At 38.4% G+C, this 17,064-nt stretch overlaps 2 protein-coding genes and 1 long non-coding RNA gene across 3 annotated transcripts; 1 reads left to right on the top strand and 2 right to left on the bottom strand.

Moving 5' to 3' along the window:
- Nucleotides 1-6,898: 6,898 nt before the first annotated feature.
- On the bottom strand, nt 6,899-10,227 carry LOC113507548. Its single transcript, XR_003401867.1, has 2 exons — nt 8,415-10,227; nt 6,899-7,615 (listed from the first exon to the last, which is right to left on the bottom strand). It is a non-coding gene; the product is annotated as an uncharacterized LOC113507548 (long non-coding RNA).
- Nucleotides 10,228-10,633: 406 nt separating this feature from the next.
- LOC113507547 (protein ANTAGONIST OF LIKE HETEROCHROMATIN PROTEIN 1-like) lies at nt 10,634-13,206 on the bottom strand. The gene is made up of 2 exons (XM_026890404.1): nt 11,717-13,206; nt 10,634-11,149 (listed from the first exon to the last, which is right to left on the bottom strand). The coding sequence occupies exons 1-2, from the start codon at nt 12,128-12,130 to the stop codon at nt 10,634-10,636; spliced, it is 930 nt and encodes a 309-aa protein (XP_026746205.1). The 5' UTR covers nt 12,131-13,206.
- A 785-nt stretch (nt 13,207-13,991) lies between these two features.
- On the top strand, nt 13,992-15,242 carry LOC113507549 (the record flags this gene model as incomplete). Its single annotated transcript, XM_026890405.1, has 1 exon — nt 13,992-15,242. A coding segment is annotated over exon 1 (1,251 nt), but the record flags the coding sequence as incomplete, so codon positions are not given.
- Between the last annotated feature and the right edge of the window lie 1,822 nt (nt 15,243-17,064).

Raw genomic sequence — 17,064 nt, 5'->3', positions numbered from 1 at the left:
CAAATCAAAATTATTGGATATGAGTGCGGATGTTGGCAGCTCTGGAAATGAAGGCGCTTTTTTGTCGAAAGGTTGGCAGCAGCGGAAGAAATATAATGGCAACACCGCTGCAGAAATTTCAAAATCAAAAACGTCGTCGTCTGCGAAATCTATCAATGTGAATACCAAGAAAATTCGTTGCTACCGATGTAAACAAGTCGGCCACTATAAAAATCAATGCAATAACAGCGTAAAAGACAAAGAAAATACAGTGTTCAGTGCATTTTTCCTAAATTCGACATATAAAAAGACGGATTGGTACATTGATTCAGGTGCCAGCTCTCATATGATTGCTGACAAAGAACATTTGTCGGATATATCCTTCGACTTGCCCGTGAAACAAATCGTAATAGCTAATGAAACTACAGTATCAGTACTATGCTCAGGAAACCCGAAGTTGACGACTTTAGTGGATGGTTCAGAGATCAATATTACAGTGAAAAATGTTTTGTGCATTCCTAACCTCACAACTAATCTCCTGTCAGTTAGTGAGTTGTTTCGAAATGGAAAAAAAAATATCGTGTTAGAAAACAAATTTATTGTGGTATAGGTGAATTAAGTGAGTGTCTTGTGTGTGTTCGTTTTTAATTACGATTACGATGCCTAGTAGTCCTTTCACCGCCCGGGAGTATGGCAACATGCTCATGTGTTATGGCGAAGCACGTGGCAATGCGAGTCTCGCTTTAAATATTTACCGGACGCGGTACCCAAGTTCTCGTCACCCCGGAGACCCTAGAGTCATAGTGCGTGCATATCAGCGAGTGCTTGACAACTTGCCGATAGTGCCGCAGAGAGAGGGCGCTGGAAGACCAGTCCGACCCACTGTAGCCGACCACGTACTCGCGGCCGTGCGCCAGAATACGTACCGCAGCCCGGTGTCGCACTGGACTGTTCACCGAATTTTACGACGCGATAGGCAGCGCGCATATCATTTGCACAAGGTGCAAGCGTTGTTGCCTACCGATAAAATTCGGCGTGTCGCGTATTGTCGTTGGTTACAACAATAACATCAAAATAATCCTAGTTTTGCTGCAAACGTAATTTGGACGGATGAGTCCACGTTTACAAGAAACGGGATGTGGAATAGGCGCAATTCCCACATCTGGGCTTATTCCAATCCTTACGCTTTGCAGCAGACAGGGTACCGAACTCGGTGGTCAGTGAACGTGTGGGCAGGGCTGTTTAAATCGCGAGTTCTTGGACCCGTTTTCCTCCCGGAGCGACTAAACGGGCCATGGTATCTATAGGTTCTAAATACAACTATCCAAGACTTAGTCGATCAGATGCCGTTGGCCCACTACCGGGATGCGTGGTTTCAACACGACGGTGCCCCTCCACACGTATCACTTCCAGTGCGACAGTACCTGTCCGCTACATTTGGCGATCAGTGGCTCAGAAGATTTGGGCCGCAAGCTTGGCCACCTCGTTCGCCAGATTTGACGCCGCTTGACTTTTTTCTCTGGGGTTACGTCAAGGACAAGGTGTTCGTTACAGAATGCGAAACCGCCGAAGTAATGCGTCATCTGAAAAAAATGCTTTCCACGAAGGTCTTTTTTAAGATTAGAGCCACTGCAAATAAAGAAGAAGTGGCTACATCTTGCGATTTACTGTGCGAAGAAGGAATGTTACCCTCGTGTCTGGATTATAATTTTCTAGAGGATTCAGATGATTCCGTTAAGGATAAACATTACGTTGCTGATTTCGATTTACATACATCATCTTCAAGTACTCTGAGCGATATTGATAATAACGAAGAGAGAGAGACGAGAGAAACGACAAAAATATCCAACATTGAAAATGACCGAGATTTTATAAACGTATCTGCATCTCAGAGAAAGAAGACATCTTTAATAGTAATAAATAGAGAGATATAAAAAAAAACTCTAGTATCCTATGAGAGAACCTTGCCACAGTTTATGTAAAAAATTGTGCACTATAAGTTTTTCGGAAAGCGAGAGACAGGACATTCATGATTACTACTGGTCTCTAGACTGGGAACATCGCGGTATTTATATCAAGAATTTAGTAACAGAGAAAGAATGTGTGAAAAAGGGCCAGCAAAAAAGATAACCCATTTATTGACACCTTACATATTCAAACAGATTCACCGACATCACAATATAGAAATAAATACATATTTCATATGATTCCACAAGTACAAAAAGATTTCCCACAAATAAATACCATAACATGGAACTATACTGAAGCTGGTCATGGCAAGGGTGCTGCCGATGGTGTCGGGGGAACAATAAAGAGGACGGTTGATTCCTGCGTCAATCATGGTATTGATGTAGGCAGCTACGAGTATGAGCAATTTATGCGTGTGTGCCGAGAAAATATAACAAATGTGACCCTAATTGATGTACCTTAAAAATCAGTACGATGGAGAAGAAATTCCCAAAGAACTTGCAGCCATTCAGAGGCACTCTAGAAGTCCATCAAGTGTTGTGGAAAAAGGGAATCCCTACTTTGACATTTAGAAATGCAAGTTGCTTCGAATGTGACTGCGGAATCAAATGCGCTCATGGGAAACACCTTGGATTTTGTAATATATCAAGTACTTTGAGCTCGTCTCCTATTCTTGATACAGATAAAGTGACTCCACTCATAGCTACAAAGAGTCATTATGGTAATGAAGTATTCGCAAATATTACTAACACGATGCAGGCTTCCAAATCAACTGTAGATAATGTTTCAGTTGCTGGACCTTTTAACATAAAGATTTTATCTAATTAAAGAGTTGTATTAACTAAAAAGTAAGATTATAAGTAATGTTAATATTTTGTTAAAAATCGATCTCGTGGTGTTCAATTATTGAAACTTAATTATAATTTGATATTTTTATTTTTTTTACATCAGCGATCATATAATATCGTCTATAAAAATACTTGGCGCTTAAGATGATTCCTAATTTGTTTTATTGCTGAATATAATCTTATTCGGACTTAATTTCCAAAGAATTAACCAAAAATCGTTTAATCAGTGAAAAATTGTATTGTAAGGATTTTTTAAGTTAATTTTAAATACCATTCGAGTAGAAATGTTTAAAAAAAATATTGTTTATGAGTATGTATCAATCGTTGATTTGTGTATTATGATTATAGTAAATCATAGCAAAAAGGTGTGTTATTTACTCTTTTTTATCATTCCCATTCACATATTGTCATTCCCGTTAAAGAAAAGTCATTACCAGGATGAATACGTCATTACCAGTTCAGTTTTTTTTCTTTGAAGAACGATAACTTCTGATTCGCCATTTGGATTTCAGTGCCTTCTGAAGTTTAGTACTAATTATCATGAAAACTATTTCTTTTTTGCGTTTAGCACGCATTTACAGCATTAAAAAAAAGTAAAATAAATAAGAAAGAATCAAAACGGTGGATTCACCCAAAACTTCAATCTGTGTTGACTCAGGAACGGTTAACACAGATGACACAATCATGTCTTGAAGTAATTTACTCGGACTCCAGCACTACATCCCCATTTACTATCAACCAGTCTGCCAGCCTCTATACCAAAATACAACACCGGAGTATAATTATAGTAACCTTGTCACCGAACAAGTTTATACGCAACCACAACCAGTGCCTGTACCCGTGAGTTCACCTCAAGAGACCAATCAAGTCACAATTGTCCAAACATCCACCCAAGAGCAAGAAAACATACTCTCACAAGCTCTAAAAAGTATTATATAAAAAGTTGATTGCCTAAATTAAAATGTTTCAAGAAAATAACTTTATATTTTATTAAATAGATATAACTGACCTTAATAAACTTTCCAAGAGCTGTCCAAATGGCTTCACATACTTCTTGAAAAAAGTAGAATATTGTATTTCGAGGTACTCTAGACTTCCAAAACTATCACCTGTAGCCAGGTATCTCAGTAAAATTTGAAGTTTTATCCGGGTAGGTATGCTATCTCTCACTAAAGTGTTTTCTTTCGTTATTAACGGAGCAACAAGAAGTAGAAGTTCTTCAAATTTACTTTCATCCATTCGAAGATGATTACAATATGAATCAGGATCTTCAACGGCTAGTTCTCGCAACAATGTATTGGAAGCTCCAAATAATTTTCTTCTTTCAATCCATGGTCGCACCCACCACCGTCGACGTTTTCTTTGCTTCTCTTTTGATTAAATGATCACAAATTAAGCTAATTCCAAGACGTACGACTTTATTCGATGACATATTTAAAAGAACAATGATTGCTCATTTCTGTATTTTTTCGTCTAAGCCGTGTGAACATAGAATGAAAAAAAAATGAAGCATTCACTCGAGTGAACAATCATTCGAGTGAACCGTCTGATATCACCCGAGGAAGTAGTGTTGTTATGTGGTGCCTACATTTTTTTGCATAAGTCCATTTCTAGTAAAAAGAAACGTAAAAGATGGTGGGTCAGGAATTACTTGCTAAGAAGACAAGACGTATTAAGTGATTTATGCATGTTTGATGGATCATTTATAAACTTTCTACGAATGTCAAAATCAGATTTTGAATATCTTTTGCAAAATGTTGGACCATTTATAGAGAAACAAGATACAAACTTACGAAGTGCAGTTACCGCTGAAACAAGACTAGCCATTACTTTAAGATATTTAGCTACTGGAGATTCATATTCTTCACTCTCATACACTTTTAGAGTTTCCAAACAATTAATCAGCCGGATCATACCCGAAGTTTGTAAGAATATAATACGTGTGTTGAAGAACTACATCCAGGTAAGAAAAACTAAGTTATGAATCAATATTTTTTTTATTAATTATACAAAATTAGGCGAACTATTTACTGGGTACTACTATCGGTTTCTTCTACTGATGCGATTTGTGAAACTATCTCTTCAATGGTTTCAAGTTCTTTTTGTGAGGTTGAACTTGCTGGTGACGACGCAGTTTCATATCCGGGATGGCTATGATATCCGTAACCATAATTGTATTTGCCCATTCGCATGTCTATTAAAATATTATTAATATAAGCCTTGGCTTGTATTACGGCAGTCTCGTTTTGTACCGCTCTTAATTCTGAAGCGACGTATTGCCCATAAATATCATATTCATCCTTAGATTCATCCATTTTGCGTTTTGCAGATTTAACTATTTCAAATACTTCACTTAGATTGTCATCCACTTTTCTTTTAGATGCTTTTTTGCTACTTGTAGATGGTAGTGGGGATGGTGGAAGTGGAGATTGTGGTTTCTGCTGCTCCGATTGCTGTTCTGGCTTGTTCCGCTGTTTTGGACTGCTTCAAGCAGTTGAGACCGACTGCTTAAAGCCGCGACCGCGCAGTGAACTATAGTCATTCATTCGCTGCCGTACACACGACTGCTCGAGCAGTCGCGACCGCTTCAAGCCGTCAACTGCATGATGAAATTCCATCGTGCCGTCGACCGCTCGCGAGCGATTGCGAGGCATACACCGACTGCTCGAGCCGTTGACTGCGCTAGAGCAGTCGACAGCTCTCAGACTTCCCTCCCCCCCCCCCCTTTGCGGCCTCGCAGCGTCTGTTTTCTCATTTACCGACTGTTTTTTGAACATGGAGGACATGTGCGATAGTGATGCCCTTATTAGCGCAATTAAAACGCAAGAACTTATTTGGAACTATAAACTGAAGGAACACAGCGACAAAATAAAGAAGAACAATGCATGGGCAATTATTTGCGCCCAAGTAATTGAGAACTTTGATGAAAAACCAGTTGAAGAAAAAAATCAAATCGGTAAGTAAAAAAGTCAGTCATTTTATACACACATTTATTATTTTATTTCCTTTATTTCATTAAAATACGTTTAAATTACATTTTTAAATATATATAAAAAAACGCCTGTCGCCCCATAGTAGGCGCGCATGACATTCTCGTTCATGGGTCGAGTCCACTTTATGCGCTGCACTACACCACCGGGAGCGGGAGCCCTGTTCGAGGCCGGTTGGCCTGAGGGCGCCAAGCTGCTCGGCGGCCGGCGCCTCCCCTGCCGACGTACAGGTGTTGGCGACGTCGGCGGGGAGTAGTACTCGTCGCTGGAGCTCGACGCGACTGCAACTGCCGGCGCTGGACCTCGGGCGGCAGCTGCGAGGCGGAGCTCGGCGACGAGCCCGGGGATGGTGGGCGTGCGGCTCTTCTCCTCGTCAACATATTAATTGTTTATTTTGTCATGATTTTTCTTGGTCTTAGTTTTAATGACATATGTCATACCGCTATGTCGTTTTACCGAAAGCATGTTTTTTATTTAATTTATCTTCTTGCCAGTTGTCTTAGCGTAAAGTTGTATAACAAATTTATTTTGCTATAGCTTATTTTAAATGAAACGTATTTGTAAAAATAATAAACATGAAAATTTAATTTTACAGACTGGTAACAATATAATAGTTGTTTTGCTTCTTATTATATTTTTAATATTTAAAAGAATACAGAGGCTATGCTATACGGACGGCGCCCTTTTCATTTATATCATATTTAAGTTATTTGAATTCCGCGCTCCACAACCCGTAAGCAAGCTCGTTTTGCCTCGACCCACTTTGTATATGCATCTACTACCACTAAAAAGGAGTTACCGTTAATAGGTCCCATGAAATCTATGTGTATCCGGTAAAAAGGCGTTGCCGGGTATTCCCAGTGTGCGATTGGTGCCCGCGTCGGTGATGGCCGCAGCTGCATGCAAACGTCACATGCCCCTATCATCCGCTCTAACGCCGCGTCTATCCCCGGAAACCACACACGCGCTCGCGCCTCCTTCTTCGCTCACAAAGTAATTAGCAAATTCTTCACGGATTGCTGTTAACATAGGTCCACCTGGACGAACTTGCTGGGTTGAATGTATTATAGAATAAGGAAGACCCTCAAACGTATCCTCAAATTTATTTCCATCTCGTTGTTTTACGTAGTTGTGAAGAACACACGATGATTTTACTATATCCACTGCGAAATCAACATTGACGTTAAGTGGTCTATGAAAGATCCGCCATTTATTAGCAAATATGCCAAACGTGCATTCAATATATCGCCTCGCACGTGATAACCGATAGTTAAAAATTTTTTTTTTCTCTGGTAAATTCTTGCCACCATATGGACGCATTAAATTTTCCTGCAAGCTAAACGCTTCATCCCCAATAAACACATTCGGTAATAACGGTCCATTTTGTGATATTGCAGAAGGTGGAGGTATATTTAACTTTTTTTCTTGTAACATTTTATATAGACAACTCTCTTCGAAAATAGTCGAGTCAGCGTGCCTCCCATATGAGCCTATATCCACGAAAGTGAACATATAATTACTATCACATACTGCTAGAAGTATTATCAAAAATAATTTTTATAGTTATAATATGACGATCCACTTTGTGCGGGTTGTATTATTCTAATATGTTTGCCATCAACGGCACCGAGGCAGTTCGGAAAATTAGCATTTTTTTTGAAACCATTTATTATGTCTTTCCATTTATCTTCAGTTAGTTGTTCCATACACATATCCTTCATATGTATCCATATATTTCTGCAAACATCCCTCACTATCTTACCTATTGTTGTTGATGCTATTCTAAAACTATATTGCAAATCCATAAATGTACATCCAGTTGCCAAATACCTGTAAAACATATTTATAAATCAATCAATTATACTAACTTATATTTTTTTGTCGTTACAGCCATGTTAATACAGAAAAAATGGAAAACATTAAGAGATGGATACACCAGATATGCTAAAAAAATTAAACCAAAGAGTGGTTCAGCAGCCCTCAAAATTCGGCCATATGCATATTATCAGCAGATGTCTTTTTTAAAGGCAATAATAGAAGATAGACCCGACAAAACAAATAGTTTACAAGAAAGTGAGCACACTGAAATTACGTCCGAAGAAACCGAAAATCGTCAAAATAAAATACCCACAGAAAGAAACAAAAGAAAATTAACTACTAAAATCACAGATGAGAACGTCTTAATTGAAAAATTATCCAAACGTTTCGATGAAAAATCGCAGAATTCGCGCATTGATAATGAAGATGAAGATAAATTGTTTTTACTATCATTAGTTGGCGAATTCAAAAAAATTAATGAGCATTATAAATTAGATGCTAAGACCGAAATACTTAACGTAGTGAAATACTTTAAAGGGATGACAAATCACACATATCCTTCGAGTTATGGTGACAGGGGATATTCATCGTTTAATGATTATCGTGGACCATGGGGTTATAATACTGGCCCCCCTACCTCTACATCAGTGCCTGACCCCTCTAGATCAGCAACCGGCCCCTCTACATCAATGGCTGATGACCAAAATTCTCAATTTGAAGACCTTTCATCATGTTCTGTAATGTCCGATGATGTAATTTCCAATATTTTTAATGAATAAAAATTTTAATAATTACTATATATTTTTCTTACCTCAATGTTACTGCTAGTCTTTCTTCAGGTTGGATACTTCTCCTCATAATTGTGTCTTCACGTTTAATGTGAGACTTTAGTATATTATACAATTCATCAAACGAAGACATTGACATTCTAAAATAGTTGAAAAATTTTTCTTCTTCACTTCTAAGTTCCATAAACAAATGATGGAATTGTCCACGTTGTTCTCTTAATTGCAAAATTGGATGAACCCAAAATTTTCTCTTTTGACGTCGCCGCCGTCGTCTCCGCCTGAGCAGGAGCAGCAAAAGCAGTGCTTCCTCGTCAGAATCCATGACTCGACTGTGGTAGAAAATCAACTGCTCGAGCAGTTGGGTCGTAGCTCGAGCAGTCAACAACCGACAGCTCAAGCAGTCGACGCCGACCGCTCGAGCGGTCCGTGTATTTCACTCAGCCGCTAACTGCTCGAGCAGTCCGTGTACGGCGGTCCTTACCTCTTCCTGCTGATTATGGATGGGCTAACGGCGGACATACAGGAAGAGAACCCTGGTGCATGCTGTTCGCCGATGACATTGTTCTGGTTGGTAATGATGGACTCCAGATCCAGAGCAGACGGGAGGGGTGGCAGCGGAAACTGGAGAGTGTTGGCTTGAAAATCAGCAGAACTAAGACTGAATACATGTTCGGCGGTCTCTCCAGTCCCGAAGCTTCAACGCTTGATGGCGTGCGCCTTCCAGTCTGCTCCGACTTTCGGTATCTTGGTTCATACATTCAAAGCGATGGCGAAATAGATCGGGCGGTCAAGCACCGAATTAACATAGGATGGATGAAATGGCGGCAGGTAACGGGAACCATTTGTGACCCCCACATTCCCCTTAAAGAAGGATGGCCAAATTGTACCTGATGACGAATCGATGGCGTCACTAAATGCCATATATATAAAAAATATCTTTATTTTTTAAGGTTTTAAAAAACACAAGATATATCTCTATAAGAAGCCACAAAAAAGATACTACATACATATTTTTGATTTGTAACTTTTTCGAAATTGTTTAGAATAATAGTTTCAGAACGCACCTTAAGGAAGTAATGACGATTCATTTCGCGTATGAAATGACATGGTATTCAAAGACTATAATTATTCACGTTTATGAATAGCTGTTAAAAGTAATTCAATTCAATTAGAAATAGGCATCAAATCAAATACTATGCTGATTTATGTATTGGGTTCTTATCCTGAAAAATAATTATGTGCGTTAGTGAGTATAAAGCCACGTATTCACTGAGCAACAATTGTTTATAAACTCTGTTTCAGAAACAAAATCTACGTGTTTCTGAAACAAATCATTTTGTTTCAGAAACATATAATTTTGTTTCTGTAAACACTACGTGTTTATCGGTATGTTTCGGTGCTCCCCACTTGTGACGGAGAACACAGAAGCAAATCAGTTGCGCAACAGGTGCATGCGAGTGTGGACGCGTCTAAACATTTGTTTATAAACATGGCTGTAGTGTGGGACGATGAAACTGTCTTTAAATTGATAGAACTGTTTGAGAAAAAACGAATATTATGGGATTGCTCGACAAAGGACTATAAAAATAAAATAAAAAAGAATGACGCCTGGGAAGAAATTTCGAATGCTTTGGCAATTCCAAAAACAGATGTTGAGAATAAAATGCATATATTGCGGTCGCAATTTGCAAGAGAGAGGAAGAAAATGTTGTCTACAAAAACCACAGGTGCTGGTGCTGCAGATATTAAGAAATAAAATGGAAATTTTATGAAGAATTAATTTTCTTACAAAGCACGACGACAAGGGTCGGTGGTGCGGATACTTTAAATGAAACAGTGAGCGCATTATTCATATTATATTTTTATGTTATCAGCTGTAGGCATGTAAATATTCTATCTAACATATACGAAAACACTACCGCCATAGCATTAAGCTACATTGTTTTGCCACGGCAAGCTTCCTCTTTCGCTCATGAAATATTCACCAAATTGATCCCTTATGATTGTAGCAGTACGTGCTGAATTTCTAGGTCGCCTTTCCAATTCCAAAATTGAAGTTCCTTCAACTGTATACTCTCTACGCCAAGCACCTTCTATGACATTATGGTCACTGTCTTCAAAATCAAAAGTCATCGGGGGCGTATACAAGGCTCTAGATTGTTTATTCCTTCTTAAAAAGTTATGCAGGTAAAGACAGGCCATTACAATAAGTTCACAATTTTCAGGCTTGAGAGGAATTGGTTTACGAAATACACGAAAAACCACGCATAAAATTCCAAAAAACATTTTCTACAACCCTCCTGGCCCTACAGAGTCTATAGTTGAAAATTCGTTTCATTGTGCCACGGTTATGAATACCCGGGTACGGCCTCATCAAGTTTTCCGATAATGGGAATGCACTATCGCCCAGTATTACATAAGGAAGGTCAGGTCCATCTGGTGATATCGTTTCTTGGTTTGGAAAATTAAGACGGTGTTCCACCATTCTTTGATAGAAACTCGTTTCTTGAAAGATGCCACTGTCAGATGCTCTTCCTTTCGCACCACAGTTTGCATATATAACATTATAAGATGCATCTACAATAGCCAGTAGTACAATACTAAACTGATCTTTGTAGTTGTAGTAATCACTGTTACTATTGCTAGGCGCTTCAATAACCACATGCTTCCCATCTATAGCTCCGACACAGTGTGGAAAATTCCATAATTCGTTCCACTCACGGGCCTTTTCTTTCCAGTGCGCTTCGGAACTCGGAACCTTAAAAAAAAAGTGTTTAAAATTGCAGGCAAACCGTGAAGACCTCCTGGCAACTGAGGAGCCAGAACAGCAATCGGAGCAGCAGAAACCACAATCTCCACTTCCACCATCCCCACTACCATCTACATTCTACAAGTAGCAAAAAAGCATCTAAAAGAAAAGTGGATGACAATCTAAGTGAAGTATTTGAAATAGTTAAATCTGCAAAACGCAAAATGGATGAATCTAAGGATGAATATGATATTTATGGACAATACGTCGCTTCAGAATTAAGAGCGGTACAAAATGAGACTGCCGTAATACAAGCCAAGGCTTATATTAATAATATTTTAATAGACATGCGAATGGGCATATACAATTATGGTTACGGATATCATAGCCATCCCGGATATGAAACTGCGTCGTCACCAGCAAGTTCAACCTCACAAAAAGAACTTGAAACCATTGAAGAGATAGTTTCACAAATCGCATCAGTAGAAGAAACCGATAGTAGTACCCAGTAAATAGTTCGCCTAATTTTGTATAATTAATAAAAAAAATATTGATTCATAACTTAGTTTTTCTTACCTGGATGTAGTTCTTCAACACACGTATTATATTCTTACAAACTTCGGGTATGATCCGGCTGATTAATTGTTTGGAAACTCTAAAAGTGTATGAGAGTGAAGAATATGAATCTCCAGTAGCTAAATATCTTAAAGTAATGGCTAGTCTTGTTTCAGCGGTAACTGCACTTCGTAAGTTTGTATCTTGTTTCTCTATAAATGGTCCAACATTTTGCAAAAGATATTCAAAATCTGATTTTGACATTCGTAGAAAGTTTATAAATGATCCATCAAACATGCATAAATCACTTAATACGTCTTGTCTTCTTAGCAAGTAATTCCTGACCCACCATCTTTTACGTTTCTTTTTACTAGAAATGGACTTATGCAAAAAAATGTAGGCACCACATAACAACACTACTTCCTCGGGCGACATGACCTAAGCAACTGACTGTGTGGACGGCAGAGTTTCCGAAACATTGTTCCTGGAAACATTTACGTGATGTTTCAGAAACTGTGTATCCGAAACACTGTTGCTCAGTGAATACATGGCTTAAAGCCGGATTTACATTTGTCTGACGTGTTGTGACGTGACGCATCAGAATGGTATCGGTTTCATACATTTAGTATGGTGAGATTTATATTTGTGTGTCGCTATCTGTTGTGATGGCTTCTGATGCGACGCGTCAGACGAGATTCCAATCGCATCAGAGGGGTGGGGGTAGGTGGGCGGGGGAGCGGCCGCCGTACGACGCATCAAACAAGTGTGAACGCGACAGTATTGCGTTATGACGCGTCAGAGCTAGCCACGTGCGTTTTTATTTACGTTTGTCTATCCACTCAATTTAAAGTTTTAGAAGAGAATTTAAGTAGGGGGAGGGGGGGCACATTGGTCCAGTATCTATATCTCAAAACCGATAAACGATACACAGTCCGGCACATCACTAGAATGCTCAAGGGCATTTACAAGAATGACAGTTGTGACACCATTCGCCGCTAGTTTGCCATTGGACCTCAACGGTCACTAACGTGTTGAAAGTGGCGTGCGCCGCTGCCTACAAAGAAAAAACGTGAAATGTAATTGTGTCTCAGGAGGATTCTTTTAGTTGTTTTTGTTATTATTTGTTACTACAGGTAAGTAAATATAGTTATTATTGTATTTTAAAATGTTTTTGATTGCATTATTATTATATATTAGATCAAATTAATTGTTTGTGGAAAAAGTCCGTTGGGGCACTTTGATACGGTAATGTGCGGGGTACAATGATACGTATCAATCTGCCCCTCTAGTGTATTAAAGTGCCCCGTCTAAAATAATAGTTTATTTTATTGGGTGTACAATGTGTCGCATCTCATCTTTGCCAATGCGGTGAAAGAGTCGATTGCCTTGGTCATCATGGCCTGTCCTGCGGCAGGAGCGCGGGGCGTATACCGCGTCATGCAAATATTAATGACATCATTCGTCGTGCTCTTGTCACTGCTGGTGTACCTGCCGTTTTAGAACCCAATGGTTTGGTACGCAACGATGGTAAGAGACCTGACGGAATGTCATTGCTGCCTTGGAAATTTGGTCGGCCTTTGGTGTGGGACGCGACATGCGTCGACACCCTCGCGCCATCCCATGTTCTAAGTTTATTTTATTGTTTATTTTCTTTTTTTCAGAAAATGGTGCGCACGTACAAACCCAAAACTGATAGAAAAAATATCAATGAAGAAAACATTGAAGACGCAATACGTGAAGTATTGTCAAAGACTTTATCTATACGCAAAGCAGCCGACAAATATAGCATCAAAACTGCGACCCTACAACATCGCATAGAAAAAGCCAGAAAATCATTTGAAGCTACCAGAATATTATCTACAAATGAAGCATCCTCTTCATTACAAGCAGAATCTTCTTTATCACAAGCCGGTCCATCTTCACCACAAATAGCACCATCTATGGAGATGGCACAAATAGCGTCATCTTCAGCACACACTACTACTGCAGCTTTATCATCACACACTGCTACAGCTACTTCATCAAACATCTATGGTTCCAAGTATACCGTTGCACAAGTTTTTTCAATCGAACAAGAAAAGGCATTGACTCAATATTTATTGAATTGCAGTAAAATGCACTACGGCCTTACATTGAGACAGCTTTTGACAAATGCGTTGGAAAAGATTGGGCAGCTGGCTTCAGGAAGAGAAACCCAGAATTGAGTCTACGAAAACCAGAAAACACAAGCGCAACAAGAAGCTTTGCTTTTAATAAAGCTGCTGTAGCTCAATTTCATGATAATTACGAACGCATAATGAGACAGTACAATTTTACACCGGATCGAATAATAAACTTAGACGAAACAGGCATAAGCACAGTTCTTTCTACTCCTAAAGTTATTGCTGGAAGAAAACAAAAACAGGTGGGACAAATAGTTTCTGCAGAACGCGGAGAGTTAGTTACTTTCTGTGGTATTATTACTGCTACTGGTTCTTCTCTTCCTCCAGTTTATGTCTTTCCAAGAGTTCACTACAAAGATCACTTCCTAAATGGAGCTCCTGATGGAAGTCTAGGGTTGGCAAACAGAAGCGGCTGGATGACATCAGAATTGTTTATAAGAGTTTTGAAACACATTCAACGCCTTACTTCGAGCAATAAAGATAACCCAATTCTAATCATTTGTGACAACCACGAATCGCACATTTCATTAGAAGCTGTTATCTACTGTCGTGACAACGGTATTGTTTATTTGAGTCTGCCCCCACACACGTCACACAAATTGCAACCGCTTGATGTCAGTGTGTTCGGACCCTTCAAAAGCAAATTGAAGATAGCTTTGAACGACTGGCACATTCAAAATGTTGGAAAGACTTTGACCATATACAACATTGCTGAACTGTCAAAATTAGCATATTTGGAATCACTTACACCAAAGAATATCATAGGTGGTTTTTCCAAACCTGGAATTTGGCCAATTAATAAACTGGTATTTGGCGACGACGACTTTGCACCGATAGACATTTTCAGCACAGGTTATCACGATTTGACAGATGAGAACACTCACAAAACACAAGATTTACATTTTGTAGACTCGGAAACAAGACAAAATAATGAAGTTGTTGATAGAGAACAAAATAAAACTCCTACTTTGGATACCGACCCAATTTCAGTGCCTGATGCTGACGATTCTCTACATGTTTCTTCATCACAGGCTATGCTTACTCCTGACGTAGTTAGACCTTATCCAAAAAAGGCGATTATTGACAGTGTCTTAAAAAGAAAAGGAAGAGAAAAGGGACGATCAAGAATATACACTGACACACCAGAAAAAAATAGATTAGAAAGCTTACGTAATGAAAAGAACAGGAAAAGAGAATTACAAAAAGCAAAACCGCATGCAAAAGAATTGAAAACAGCGAAAAATCTGTTGGGGTTAACTGAGCCAAAAAAGAAAAAGAGAGTAACTTCTTTGCCTGCAGAAATAGATTCCGATTCTAGTCTAGATGAAGTCGTGATGACGAGTGATAGTGAAGACATTGAAATGCTATCGGAATCAGAAGAAGAGGTAATTAATGAAGAACCAGTTAATCCTGAACACATAAATATTGGAGATATCCTACTAATTAAGTTTGAGAAGAAGAAAACTGTGATTCACTACGTTGCCAAAGTCGTATTTAAGTATAATGTGACAGAATATGAAGTATCATATCTCAGAAAAAAAAACAGGGTCTTATAAGTTCATATTTCCAATTGTGGAAGACAAAGCAAGTGTGGATGTTAGAGATGTAGTTTTGCAATTACCAAAACCAACTTTCTCCAAAGGCACATCTCGAACATCGTCGCTTTATTCATTTTCGGTAGGTTTAACTCGGTATAATATCCAGTAGATTGTTTTGTAATTTATATGAGAGTTTTTATGATTATTTTTGTTATTTTTTTTATGTTTGTTTAATTTTTTAAGAAAACTATTGTTCAATTTGATAGGAGGTACTAATATTATATTTTCATTAACAATATTCAATGTTAAAGTCTGATTACTTAGTAAGTATATAACTGATTATACAGGGTGTAAGGAACACCGTGACTTTTCCGTGGGACCTGAGTTCTAGACATGATTCCAGACCCCACTGCGTTGGAATTTTTCATCGGTCTTTTCATGGAAATTGCAGTTTTTTTTCGCGTTTTTTTAATTTTATGTGTCATAAAATCATTTTTCCTACGTATTTCAATAATATTTTCATAAACAAAATAATTATTAAGCCGTTTTCACAAAAAAAGGCAATGTAAATGAAACACTAAAAACTGCTCCCGATCAGCTGATTCGTAAAGATACTCGTCGGTCATCGCTCTCTTGCAAATCTAACCGAAAGTGACGTCAAAACCGAACCAATACTCATGAGCGACAAGCGTAAGAGATAGCGCAACTATTGCGCGCGCACTCGCACGCATTATTCGTAATCCTGCCTACTATTCCTTTAAAAAAAGCCGCGCGCTTTGTAGGCACCGCTAGCCGCCTTTGTCGACACCGCCAGCGCGTCGCCGACACCTACAGCGGTATCGGCGAGTGACGTACCTGTGACACTGGATAAAATAGTACATCGATTTTTGTTACACGGGTTCCATGTTATAAAATAGAAAATCACCTTCTCAGCGTTTATCAACTTATCACGAAATTTATTAAAACCTTTTATTATTAACAGTTTGTTTTTGTTTAGAATTCTGTAGTTCTAAAACATGTTGTTATAAACAATAATTTATTTTTTCTAAAATTAAAGTCTGTTTTGTTACTAATATCCATCATCTACTAATGTAATTCCTGCCTAAAAATTTTTATCATTTTTTTTCCTACGAACTGCTGAATTATTATTCCATTCACATAAAACAATTATGTTCTTACACAAAAGTACATTTTGTGATTAATCAATTTTAAAGGTTTAAGTTAAGTACTTTATTGTCAAGAATAATTTTACGATATTCACTTCGACCTCATGTAATTTATCGATAAAGAATCATAGGTACCTAGGTCCAACACTACTCAAAGGTAAAACCGAAAGTTCGGCTTTTTTCAAAATAGTACCTATTTTTACTCAGTTTGTTCCTTACGCTAATCGAATGTGCATGTGCAATCGGGTAATTCGCGGACTAATTATCGTGTAGGCAGACAATTTTATTGTGTTAAGTGATATAAGTGCGTGTGTTGTGTGTGTATTATTTAAATTACGATCCTAGTAGCTCGATAGGTTATTTTACCGCCTGGGAGAATGGCAACATGCTAATTGTTTGCTCATAGTTTCGATTGTTTTCACAATAATTCATTAAATTGTAAATGTAAACCTATAGAAAGAGAAAGATGTGTAACCTACCTCGGAATGAAAGTCGATGAAAAC

This window comes from Trichoplusia ni, unplaced genomic scaffold (assembly GCF_003590095.1).
Source record: "Trichoplusia ni isolate ovarian cell line Hi5 unplaced genomic scaffold, tn1 tig00002431, whole genome shotgun sequence".
In the NCBI taxonomy this organism is placed as follows: Eukaryota; Metazoa; Arthropoda; class Insecta; order Lepidoptera; family Noctuidae; genus Trichoplusia; species Trichoplusia ni.
Note: the sequence above shows the minus strand (reverse complement) of the source record. Positions and strands in the feature narration are given on the sequence as shown.